The 13946-nt window shown below is 41.4% G+C and overlaps 1 protein-coding gene across 2 annotated transcripts in view; it reads right to left on the bottom strand.

Annotated features, from left to right (window-relative positions):
- Window positions 1-13946, bottom strand: part of MBP (myelin basic protein) — a 125631-nt gene that overhangs the window by 30521 nt on the left and 81164 nt on the right. For both annotated transcript variants that reach the window (XM_063130492.1, XM_063130493.1), the window contains exon 3: window positions 4205-4632. In XM_063130492.1, coding sequence (XP_062986562.1) covers window positions 4205-4632 — 428 coding nt within the window. The remainder of the gene's footprint in view (window positions 1-4204; window positions 4633-13946) is intronic.

Genomic DNA, 13946 nt, shown 5'->3' with positions numbered 1-13946 from the left:
AACAATCCTGATGTAAAGAAATGAAAATGTATTACAGTCCTTCCCTACCCCCATAAATAAAAACAATCTCAGTTGAATGATGTAGCAGACAAAAGCAGCTAGTACTATCTGGGCCAGGGGTGGGCAACCTGTGGCCCTCCAGATGCTTAGGCCTACAACTCCCAGCAGCACCATTGGCTGGTGAGGGATGGCCAAAACATCTGAAGGCTGGTCTTGAATAGGCATTTAACAAGATGTACATGTTGTGACCTCAAGTATCCTAGTTGCATTATGTGTACTTAATGCTGACCTAAGTCTGGACAACACCTACTTAAATAGGTGTAAAATACCATGTTTGGCACAAAGTTTAATAGGTTTAAAAATATTTAATAGAATGTGGCCAGCCAATGAAATCCTTTGGAGACAGGTAGCAAAGCTTACTCAGAGCCAAATTGGATGTCCAACTTCCTCTCTCTCAGTGTTGAAGGGCATGCCTTGGGAAGTGCAAATTTTGTCCCAAGGTTATTTGTTACACCAAGTAAACTTTGGTACTCCAAAATCAATTGTGCTAACTCTTTTATGTCATGGGACTGCACTTCCTTGGTTTCAAGCCATGTATCGTATTTTGGCTATTTCTACATTTTATAAGGCTCTGAGATGGCAAACTTTATTCACTGTGTACAACTTAATTTGTATGTGTGTCTGCAGGAATACAGGTGACATGTTCTCTGCCACAGAGGAAAGACAATATAGCCATACATTTGCATTGATATATTTTATTTTTCTTCCACCCTTTTTTCATGTATCAGAAATACCAGAGTAACAGAGAACCTGCCTCCTGCAGGGGTGAGGAGGAGGAGGAAGGAGAAACAAAAGCCCCCTTCTTCTGGCTTTCCTTCCTCCTCCTCTCCTTAAACAAAGGAGAATGTTATTCATACATGTATATTTCATCCCATGGATATTAATCAGAAAAGAATATGCCTCCACAAGGAATTTATAATGCTCCCTGACTGAATGTCAGCACTTACTTTGGACAAAAGGATATTTATGTTTGCTGCATTCCAACACTCACTGGTGTGGGCAGATCAGTTACATGAACTAGCGCTGCAAGACTTGGGAAAGAAGATCAGAACATTACCCTGACTGTCCTCCCACCCACCCTTATGTAAATCATTGGAGTTCTGGGAATCCTTACCACCTGACCCTAGGGAGCATTTCCTATACATTGGAAGAAGCCCAGTGGATCTGCATGCCTATGAGGTAATGCAATGGTATGACCCATTGTATTCCCTCATCTCCACAGTACAATCCATGTGAATGGGAGAAGGAGTTCTGATGGATTGATTTGGGCTTGCTTGATTACAATTCTGATTTCCAGCAAAAATATTCTTTGAGTGCAGGATGAAATATGTTTTCTGCAGGATTGAGTTTCCATTTTTCTGGTTCTTTTCCTAGATGCTTTCAAAGCGCTTCCATGTTTCTTTGCTTTACTATTGCATCACAATTATTCGCTACTACTATTTTGTGTTTAGCTACATTGAGAAAACTTTTATATCTATTTTCCAACTCTTTTGACATAATCATGAACTAACAACAATCCTTATACACCATTCCAGACAAATGATAGACACTAGTAACTTTATGCTTTCCTGGAAATACACACATGCACAACTAGTATTCACAAATGTTTGTGGCACTTGTTGAATTAACTTCCAGCATTGAACGTTTCCTGGAATGGATTCCTAGGATACATTTTTTTCCATTACCAGCATTATTATTTCTGAGCGCAGTATTTTTGCACAGTGGCACAGCTAGGCATTGCTGACTTTGTCCGAGTTATCTGCAAGTCAGCTTTGAAAAAGCAGAATTTCTGTTCTAGCTAGATAGTATTTGAAATCATTAATAATCCTTATTTTTGTTCTTTAGGCACTGGGTTATAGGTTATGGAAATGTAACAACAAGGGCAGTGGAAATTGGCAGTAGTATACTATGAATCAACAATACAAAACATTGATATTTCATATCAGAGTGCCTATATACAAATCCACCCCCAAAGGGAAACAGATTTCACAATGATTTCTAACTACAGAGACATCCACAATCTGAACCAGAATTAATTCACTACCACCAATGCTTAAAATGAATGCTTTTGAATCACTCTTTGTAAGAACAGGACATCACTGTAGGTGCAGATTTATCCCCCTGTTGCAACATTCTCCCGATCTACAAGAGATAGTGTGCTTTTTACAGGGAAGCCATACCTGTTCGTTTTGTGACTTCACAACCTTTCAATCTAAACTTAAGCCTCAGTTGAGCAAGTCAGCCATCATGGGCAATGCAGTTTTAGAATCGCTCAGAAATGTGGTCAATCTTTCTTGAATTGCAGCCAACAATCCTTGAAGATGTTTGGCTATTTCCGCCCCCCCCCCCGGCCCCCAATACTGCCAACTATATGCGACTTGCCATGATTAAAGAAATCAACACCATCTTCAAAAATAGAATACAGAACTCCAAACTCCTAGTCTGGGTGCCCATTAAAAGCCCACGACACAAACAGTTACTATCACCAACCAAGAAGCTCTTTGCTCGTGCGGTACACCTCATGATCTTTGATCACAGCTAACATATTTTAAGCTTAGCTGCACTGGAATGTCTATAAGTTTTGTTCAAAGATTCCGACACAAAAGTGGGGAAATTGAATTTTTGTCTCTGAACTGCAAGTAGAAACCTATTTTACGTGCTTGAGCATGTAAAAGGAAACATTTCATTAAAGAAAGAGGGCAAGAATCAAGGGCTAAACCACCATTTCTCATAGGGTGAACTTTGCCTAAAGGTGAATAAAAGAAATGAAATTCATCAGCACTCGATAAAAATTACTTTATTTGTGGCAATGTAGAAAGCTGCCTGAGAGCAAGTCAGGTCACTGGTCTATAAGAAACTGGCACTGGCTGTCCAAGGTTTCCAAATAGGAGACTTTCCTAACTGCACTTGCTGATGCCAGGGATAGAATCACTACCATTAACCAGTGAAGGCTGGTGGCTCTGATGTCAGGGAGGCAGTGAACCCGCTCTAGGTTTCAGTCAGTACTCTTCAGGAGCTATTCTGTCTGGTTCTAAGTGAAACACAAAGTGGACTTACCACCCCACTCACATTGATGTCACCTGTCTTCAATACCTTTGACCACTATCCCCCCTTCATCCCAGCAAAGTTTTCAACACTCCAGAAGTATTTGCTGGATTAAACAGGGACATATAAAAATATAAAATGTAACAGTCAGCAGCTAAATTGTTTAGAAAACACGGCGGTGATATACCAGACATTAAAAGAGAAAAACTGCAGGCAAAGGAACTGCCGCTTTTCTCAAGTTTCAATGCCTTCCTCCTCCTTTATCTGAATTCTCATCTGGAAAAGAGTACACATTCTTGTTTCTTTATAGATATCAGCACTAACTTTGCTATTGACATTCCAAAAAATTGCTGGAAAGTAGTTTCTCATATTAAGCCTCCAAAATGTTATCAGTCAGAAAGGATAATTTAATACACTTAATACAGATCTAGTCCAAACTTCTTTTTTCTTTTGTGGAAAAAGACACAAATATACAAGGACTGGCTAGCCATCTCCAGCTTTCAGAACGTTTCACATTAGTCTCACAACACAGCCGGTGTTACAAAATGGCAACAAGAGTCAAAAACAAACATGAAACCTGTAGACATTAAAGGAAAGTGGGTGTCTATAAAGCTATCACAGAGTTGCTGTAAACAATTGCGTTTCTATAACTCTTCTCAAGTCAGCTTTCCAGAAACATTGCAAGGATAATGTCACTGATTGGAGGGGGGAGGGAGGGGAGAGGGAATTTCAAAAGAAGTTAAAAACTTTCCCCACCATATACACTGTGCTTCTTACAACTAGTAAACAATAACCCTCCCCAATGGAACCTTACCAAAGCCATATCCCAGCATCCAGCTGGAAGAAGATCAGGGCCAATTGAAAGTTCTGGTCAATTTTTTTTTTTTTTTTGGTAATTACATTTTCTAATGCATTCTTTTTAAAATAGTTATAATGGCCAAATACCACATTAGAAATTGATAAACACCATCCCGATGGCTAAGTCAACTCTTGCGCTTTGGAGGTTATTCAGTTCTCTTGATTTTTTTTCATCCCACCCTTCCTCTTATAATTCTTGACTTTATTGCAGCTATTCTGTTCTCCTTTCCTCTGAGCTCACCTTGCCCCTCCTGGGAACATGTTTGTCACCTCCAAAGAATCTGCCCAATGAGTCAAGTAGACCTGGTTCCCTGTATCTTCTTGGGGATCCATGTCTAGCATGGTCTATAGTACTTGCAGTTGCAAGTTTGGATCCGTGCCGGAAAGAGGAGCGTTTCTGTGAAGCCATCAAATCCGAATTCTCTGGAGCTGCTGCACTGTCTTCCTGAATGGTCTGTAGCTCATCTGATTCAGAGGGCCGGTCTTTGAAGGTGTTGTCTTCTCTCCCTGGGGCATCTCGGGAAAAGAGGCGGACCAAATGGGGGCGACCAGTCGTGTCAGCTGGGTTGGCCTCCTTCCAGGCATTCTTTGGGTCTGCTGTGCCCTTGGAGTCTGTCACCGCTGTGCTCTTAGTGGAGGTCCCATTGTTCTGGTTCACATCTGCCTCTCCTGCAAACAACAAGGATGAGATATGAATACAGGCCTGTGAAAAACAGAGCGCTGGAACAATGCTGCTTTCTTCCCCTTGCCTAGAGTTAGCTGCTTCACACAAAGTCCATAGATTATGTGCAGTTGCAACAGAGCTGCCTTCTACCAGCTCCAATACAGATATATTAATTTTATCAGAACGAATATATCGTGAAAGAGGTGCAGTCAGGCTGGAGTGTGTATGTGCGTTTACTGAAACCTGTACTAGGAGTACAGAAAATGTTTGTGAGGTATTAACAAAGTGAAACACCATTTTGCTTTGTCTGTTAAAACAAACTACTAATGATTCATAATCTAAAATTTAGATTAGTCAACGGTAAGCAAGTGTGTGCTTTAGTGTAAATGGCTATATTGTTTCAGAACATGATAATTTTGCAAACTCCTACGATAACTTTTTTTCACTGCCCATTCTAACTCACTGTTTTTGAAGACACCATATGTGATTGTAAGAAATGGACAGGATCCATTTTGTTGGAACTCTAATCTGCGCTAGAAATAATAATAAAATAATAGTAATAATGCTTCTTTATACACTTTATCAATAACAACAACAATGTGTCTTTATATACTGTATCAGCCTTCCCCAACCTGGTGTCCATCACAGTCATAATCAGTGTTGGACTACAACTCCCATTATCTTCAGCCAGCATGGCCAATGGGACTTGTGGTCCAACACAATACTCTAAGATGCCCATAAAGCTTCCCTAGTTAAGCAATTTATGGTCAGGACAACAATGTTTCAGGATTTCAATCGATGATTTCCAACATGAATAGAATCTTGAGTTACATTTTCTAATGAATATGTATAATGTTATTCACCCAATGTTTCACCTCTTTGTTTACCCTAACACATTAGACCCTGATATTACAGTTACTGTAATGAATTTAAACATATATTTTTGCTCCATGCTGGCTTCTCTCCAACTTCTCTAGACAGTTTGATCTCTTAGACAATTTCTTGTCCTTTTGTAGGTCCACTCTAAAGCGATCATAAAATGTAATTCTAATGTAACTTAATGGTGATTCTTCTTACATCCCCCCCTTTAGGGGAAGTTTGAAGATTATGACTTGAATTTGCCTTAATCCCTGAAAGTTTAAATTGAGTTAACATTTTTTTAAAATCCAAACTATTTGCTGATTCATACGTAATGCCATTCAGTGCTGATGCACATATGAATGAACCATCGCAGATCAAACACCACAGAGCATGAAAATCACCTCAGATAATCATTCACAGCTCATCATCTTAAACACAAAGTATTTCAGTTGCATCACTTCACACTTTCAGCTGTTAGTCATTGCATTCACAATTAAATGAAAAGAAATCAAGCAATGTACATTCACGTAGGAACTGGCAATCAAACCTAGTCTTGAGCAAATCTGCATTAGCAGGGATTGGGGATCTGCCACAAAAACACCACCTTGTGTTCTCTCAGTATTCATACTTGATACACAGAGTGAATCATCAGTAGATTGTTCTCAACTGACCATACAGCTCAAGGGAGGATAAATACTATAGATATATTTAAGGGGCCCAAGGTGGGAGCTACATTTAGTTCAGTTGGATGTACCCTGTAGTATTCATACATTCTCTAATTCATGCCTCTTCTAATAACACATACTATGAGAAAGAAAAACAGAATTGGCAAATTACATTGGGAACAAAGGTACCAGGTCAAACCAGCCTAGTATGTCTACTTTGACTGGAAGCATCTTTCCAGGGTCTCCGAGGCAGAGGTCATTCCTGTAGCCTGATGCTTTTAACTGAAAATGCCTGTAAAGTTGCATACATGTCCACTTTACAGCTGCCATTTGTGTAAATGGACCTTTACTAAAAAGGCTGAGCTGCCATTTTTGCAGGCAGTTGCACACTTGGCTGGCTCAGTGTGCACTGAGTCAGTCAAATGCATGGATTTGCATCCGAGGGCCCAAACCCGTGAAAAAGTAGAGAGCTTTGAGCCCCAACTGGAAGCCCATGCCATCCCTATATAGCATTCTGCCTAATCTTAGCCCTGGCCCTTATCTTAAACAAATACCTATATGACTTCACTCAAGCTGTAGCTATACTCCTAGACAAAGTACATTCACCTAGCCTCATGAGGGCTTCTCCCTGACATAGCCAGGCTTTTGGCTAGCATCAGGAGCATGTTATTTATAGAGCTGGGCTGAATCCTGCCTCCTATTTTCAGGAACATTCTCTCTCCATGCAGAAGAGGGTTTTTTTGGGGGGGGGGCTCTTGGCGTAGCTGATTACTGAGGGGCCTTCTTTCTATATTTTAGTTTTTCAACCCCCCTCTTTCCCTCAGCATTTGGAGGAGCCCTGCAGTTCTTAGTAAATGCCTATTGGATACCATGTGGTCTCATCCTCTCCAATAAGCATTCAGGAAGAACTCCTGGGCTGCTGAAATGCTGGGTTGTTTTGGAAAAAGAAAAAGAAAGAAAGAAGACCCCTCAACAACTGGCTACATTTCAAAAGATATGTGGAAACCCTGTCCCCCTCCCCAAGGAGAAAGTTTCCCAAAATTTTCACCTCTCCCAGCTTCTTTCACCTGAGTTTTTGTCTCCCCACCCCAAGAAAGTGCAGAAAATGAAATGGTTGGAATTTTTAGCAAACCACTAGTTATTCATTTCATTTCATTTTTATACCACACAATAGCTCATTGGGCGGTTGACAACAATTAAAACCACAGGGTACAGCATAAAATATTTTTTAAAAATGAAACTTTAAAACTACAATATAAAAGTACAACCAGAATACAACCTAGCAGCAATGCAGAGACTTAAAATATAGATTTAAAACAGCAGAGTCAAAAGACGAATAGGCGAAAATACTGAAATTCTGGTAAAATAAAAAGTTCATCACTTGGAGCTGAAAGGAGTACAATGTAGGCACCAGGTGAATTTCTCTAGGAAGCTTATTTCACAACCAGAGTGCCACAGCAGAAAAGGCCCTCTTCCTGGTAGCCACGCACCTCATTTCCTTTGGCAAGAGTTCACAGAGAAGGACTCCTGAAGACGATTTTAGGATATGGGCAGGTACACATGGAAGGAGGCGATCCTTCAGATTACCTGAACCCAAGCTGTTTAGGGGTTTGATGTTAACACCAGCACTTTGAAATGGGTCTAGACATGGACTGGCAGCCAGTGCAGCTGGAAAAGTATTGGCATAATGTGATCTCACTGCCTTCTTTTGGACCAGCTGAAGTTTCTGGACTGTTTTCCAAGGCAGCCCCATGTATAACGCCTTGCAGTAATCCAGATAAGAGATTATCAGAGCATGGATAATTGTAGCTAGGCTAACTCTGTCCAGATAGGATTATAGTTGACATACCACTGAGTCCACCTGTGCCTCAAGAGACAGTTCTGGATCCAAGAGCACCTCCAAACTACGAAATTGATCCTATGTGAAGCTCCATCACTTCCTGAGTTAAGGGGCTCTTCGCTTATGCGAAGAACCTGTTAACCTAGCTGTGGCACAGTTCCAAAAACACATTTTGCCTTTAAATTAGCACATACAAATTACAATCTTTAAGCACAAAGGGCGATATCTAAGTAACACAATTGCTAATGTAAATCTCATTGTACTAGCAATGTATTATTAGTGCAATGTCAATAATGTTAGCTGATGTGATGGGTTTTCCAGGAAACGCGTCATGTCAGCAAATGCTTTTTGCCTTGCACTTGAGGTTGGTTATGGTGGCACATGATTTTTTATCACTAGTGTCGACTTGGATACTTCCCCATAAACCTAAGAGAGTGCACAGCCATACCTCTACAACCATACCTCTACAGCTCTAACATTTGCCAAAGATGACAATGAGTGTATTCAGTAATGGGCATACAAAAAGAGCAGTTCCCTAGCTCTGGAATCCCCAGCCTTCAGTATGCCCGACAGCATAAAAGGCGTCTACAAACTTTTATGTTTTATGATGTTTGACATTTGTGCTGTGCTTAGTGAGCAAGGTGGGACAGAACCCTAAAATAAAAACATAATGAGCATGATATTATGAGAGGTGAAATTTAATTCTAGGCTCATTCATAAGTTACAGTAATAATACAATGGCTGTTAAAAAATACTGCAGTGTGGCAGGAGGCTCCTCATGTCCACTGCAAATGTATGTAACAACTCATGCCATGGTTTGGTTTCCCCATCAGCTGCAGTGTCGGTGGCCTTGTCATGAAGACTTCCACGCAATAGCACAAATCTTCATGATCGTGATTATGGAGAGTGGTGTGGAGAGCCCCCTGCTGCCATGCCATGCCACTGCTATCACACATAAAATGGCTTCAAGTAATAAGTAATTGGTTGTTTTTATGGAGGTATAACAGCAGGAGTTCCCTTGCCTGATCAACAGACTAAGTTCTATCTACTTTGGCATTTTGTTTTCAGCTGTAGCCAGCCAGAGGCTGCTGAGAGCTCAGAAGCAGAATATGAAGGTGATAGAGTGCATCTTCTTATAACCCAATAGTTTGTTTCCATTCCTCTAAACATGGAGGTTTCATTTACCTATCATAGTTACTGGTAGTTTATAAACCTATATTTCTGAAAGGAGAGCTTACCAACAGAAGGTTGCCAGATTAATCTTACCACCACCTATGGCGGAACCACTCCTTCATTGGGCAATCCCACCTATGGGGTTTCTGGTTTCCAGCAAATGCTTAATTTTCAGACCTAAGGATCTCGTTGCCACTAGGTTTCCCAAGCTGGCCCTTTTCCCCTGCCAGCAATTCTCTTAGAATATTTTAAAACCTCCTAATTTCTATAGAGATAAGTTCAACTATTAAATAAGTTAATGTATTATTTTGTACAGAAGTGAATACTAATATTTTCTTTGGGGTTTTCAAAAGACTGCTTACTGACAATTATTTAGGACTCAAGAGGCACTGTTGCTATAAACAAGCCTCTTAATGACTTCTTCGCCAAATTCCCTAAACCTCAACCCCAGCCAAATACACTCTCAACCAGGCCTAACTCTTATGTACAGTCTTTCTCTGACTCCCAAAGCTCCTTCTATTGTATTTCTGGTTTCTTGGACAATTTATCTGGGTTTTTACTGCCTGCTTGTTTAACCTTCTGGCAACTTTAGGGCAGCTTCTTGGCATAACACAGCCACCTGCTCCCTACTGCTGATCTTCACGAGCCATGTAAAGTTATCCTACAGAGAAGGAATAGCTTAATATTCAGGCCTTGGCTATTTACTTTCTCCTCAGCTTTCTCTTAGTCCTTCTAAAACACCCCACACCAACCAGCAGACTTTCTTTCTCACTCCCCACAGACGGACCTCCTCAGTCCCCAACTGTCCACTCTTTAACTTTCAACTGTCATTTTCCAATGCCTCTTTTCCTCCTAGCTAAACTCCCCAGCCAATCAGAATCAAATTTACCTGTTCCAGGCCCCATCTAACAATATTAAAGCGATTGTCCCTCCCCCCATTTGAGAGTGCCACTAAACCACTACTACACAGGCCTTTGACAGTAACAAGTCAGTTCACCGCCCAGCTGGAACAGCTTGGGCGGCAGGCGGCTTTTGCGGGTGGGGAGGAGGCAGAAAGAAACGCTGCATGAGCAGCGCATGTGCTGCCTCATGAGGTGGGGGTGGAGCCAAGGCTTTAAAAGCTCACCCCCAGGAGGCTTTTGGCCTCTTTCATTTTCGGCCCCACCCTCCCTCCCATTAAACCAGTGTAGGAATAACCAGTTGTCTTCTTTGGAGAAGGGGCTGAGTAGGAATTTTCTCTGCCATTTAGGAATGTGCAGGTTTTCACCTACTCTATACTGGACCTGATCATTAGATTTGGAGGTTAACTAGGTGGATTATAATGGCAGGGTTGTGTGGGAATTTGGGGTAGTCAGGATAGGGACGGTGAGAACTCGGACACCTTTATGGTGATTGGCAAGCCAGAGGCCTGCTCCTCATGGACTATGCAGCTCACGTGCCAGGATATGGTTTGCCTTTGGGGACCTTCCTGTCTCATCTACTCGCCTGTGCAGCCCTAGTAGAGATGATGCAGGTTGGTCTCTCCAAACACACGTGTGGTTGGAAAAGGGGGCTGGATTACCCGACCCCCTGTTTCAGCAGAGTGGCTCGCCCTGGGGTCAGGCTAGTTGCCTGAAATGTAAGATTAATTCCCGCATGGTCACGCACAGATCCATGGAGGGGAGAATCTCCATGCATAAATAAAGAGGCCCTATTTAATCCCATACTCTGTTGTCCGTGTGTTTATTTCTGTGACTTCCTTCTCCGTTTGCAAAGCAAAGTCTCAGGCCTACTCAGATACATTATTGCCTTTCAGAGGCCACACAAAGTAAACAACCGTTTTATATATATACATGGCTTTTCTTCACATTTACATATTAAGCAATTTACAGTTATCATTTGTATATATAATAATTTATACATTCTAATATAGGGATCTCTTCAATGCTCGTCCTACTTAAAGTAGGCCCATTAAAATAAGTAGGACTTGTTAGACTAACACTGGATATAACCCATATTTGGGGAAAACATGGTTGTTGTTTTTTTTAAAAAATGAAAACAACAATAGCATGACGTTGATAGTGCAGAGATGTGAGTAGTGCTTGAGGGAAGAATCCATCTTCCACTTTTTAGTCTACATACAATCCCCTCCCCCCAAATTCTGTCAGGTATCTTGAAATGTATTTCCCGCATTTTAAAATGTAAACTTTTCATCCAGGAGCTGAGAGATATACATTTTTGCAATATGATGCCTTTGGCTATGAGCGCCACATAATGTTTTATGTATCCTAAAATAGCCAGGAGAAAGAGAGTAGGATTTATTTAATATCATATTGATTCTTATTCTTATTTCTTTCCACAAAGATATAATGACAGCACTGTCTCACAAGAGGTAGAAGATATTGGACTGGATGTTCCAGATTGGCTATTCTGTGAATAGAAGGGCTTGAAGGGGGAAGAAAAAATAATTTAGTTTGCCTCCTCACCTCCTTCCTCCAGCATGCATGGAATTCCACTAAGCATTACTATGAATCCAATCAGTATGTGAATTTTTCTTACATAATAATAAAAACTGACTATATTTCCCATTTTTTAATTTTACCTGAATAGGGATCTTCTCATCCCCTATTCAGGTGATCTTTTCATGTTGGGGTCAATGGCTGACAAAAGATGTGCCTTTCAGCTTGTATATAGATTTCCAATATTTATTTCAAGGAATCTTTCCTTATTTATGGACATTTATGAACACTTATTTGTGAGATGCCTCACAATTTTAAAAAAACATTACAACTATATTCTGTTCTAACACATTGAATACGTCACTTTTTTTGAGGTCTTTATTTTGGAGCACTTCAGATAGCAGCCCTACTTGTGTAACAGACACAGCATTCCATCAATGAATTTCAATATGGGCAAGACCACCACCTTTTGAATTTCTGGCTGCCATTTATCCATTAAAGACGGAAAGCTTTATCCCGAAATAGCTGGCAGTTCTAACCTCAGAACAATTTTGTGGGACAAAAGCTATTTTTTCTTTACGACGACAACTACCAATTAGGGCCTTAGAAGCTAAAGGCTTTTTTTTTTTACCTCAGCATCTTTTTCGCTGACTCTTTTGCTGACTGTGGAGATGTAAAGTTGTACAGCAATTGTTAATACCTTCTAATGCTGTGGAAATGTTGTAATGCAAAGACACTGATATTGGAACTAAATCAGATATTAAGGCCTGTATAAAGTTTCTGTGAATAACCAACACAATATAAGGAATTTTATTCATTAACACTGGCTAGATTCTATGCCATGATACACATTCACTGGAGGGGGAGGGGGAAGAAAAAGAACAATGAAGATAATGTGTTTAATTAAATGCATTAACAAAACACCAGAGCATCTGCATGCTAATATTTTTGCAACAGTTGTGCTTTGTGTCAGTGAATTCATTTATTTGTGGGCAACAAAGGAGAGCATTTGTGCCACAAAAGTAGCTTCTCCCAATACTAGCTAGAACATCTTATGCTTTTCTTTAGTAATTAAAATATGCATTGAAAGTTCTTATTCTATTTTCCCGTTCCCTGAATTGGGAGTGTCAACATTTTTAAAGGTATGGCAGAACTGTGGATGTACTTACTTACATTTGTAGAGTTCTCCTCTGAAGCGAATATGAAAATAAAATTCTATACTAAAGAAAGAACAGAGTGGATTTTTGCCCAGCCTGATCAATGGGAGGTTGGCATCTTAAGGCCCCAGGGCCATACCTGGCCTGCCAATATTTTCCCTCACAATGACAGGTAAAACAACACAATTTGGAATCATGGTACTGCCTAGGATGGGAAAGACCTGGGCCCAATTTAGGCAAAATGCTAGGCACCTAAAAAGGCATCTATTTGTATCAGATTCCACATGGCCTGGCATCATGTTAAAAGCACATGCCTTAACTGATGGACAGTTCCTATACTCAGCTTCTATTCAGATCATAGGTTGGCATGTGAACACTATAGGTGTAGGGATTGGCACATAGATGAAGTATCCTTTAACCATCCTTTAGATCAGGGGTCCCCAACCCCTGGGCAACGGACTGGTACTGGTCTGTGGTATCGGGCCGTGCAGGTGAGCTGCTTCACCCACCCCACTCCAGCGTACCTGGGCGTGGGGCGCCATCTCGCCTGCCCAGTCAAAGTGAAGCCAGGACGCTGGGGTGAGGTGGGGCGGCTTTGGAACAGCGCACCCAGACGGAAGCTGCTCTGGGAGAGCGACTTCCGGGTGCGCCCGCCCCAGCATCCTGGCTTTGCTTCGGCTGGGCATCCACCCAGCCAAAGCAAAGCCAGGACGCTGGAGGGGGGGCTTCCCAAAACCGTCCCCTCAACCCCCCCTCCAGTCCGTTGAAAAATTGTCTTCCACGAAACCGGTCCCTGGTGCCAAGAAGGTTGGGGACCGCTGCTTTAGATCCCTGGGGGTTTTGCACACTCATGCAGCTATACTTTATTGATGACTAGGGATACAATCCTTAATGTACCTGAATGTCAGTCAGACTTTCTTCTTAGTAAACTTACGTAGGATTTGATTTCATGTCCCATTAAAAGCAATGGAACTGACTAACTTGTTCTGTTTGTCTCAGGGCATGTCTACACCATGCCTTATCTCAGGGATTGTTCCAGGATCATCCCTCCCTTTCCCTGGGATAACTGGGACAGGAGAACCGGTGGCCATCCCAACTTCATCATGGCTCCTCGCTAGTAAATGCAAGGAGGCAGAAACTGGGCACAGAGCTCTTCAGGTGCTCCATGCCCATCGGGTGAGAGGT

Source organism: Elgaria multicarinata, chromosome 7 (assembly GCF_023053635.1).
Source record: "Elgaria multicarinata webbii isolate HBS135686 ecotype San Diego chromosome 7, rElgMul1.1.pri, whole genome shotgun sequence".
Lineage (NCBI taxonomy): Eukaryota > Metazoa > Chordata > Lepidosauria > Squamata > Anguidae > Elgaria > Elgaria multicarinata.
This window is presented reverse-complemented; position numbering and strand designations above follow the sequence as displayed.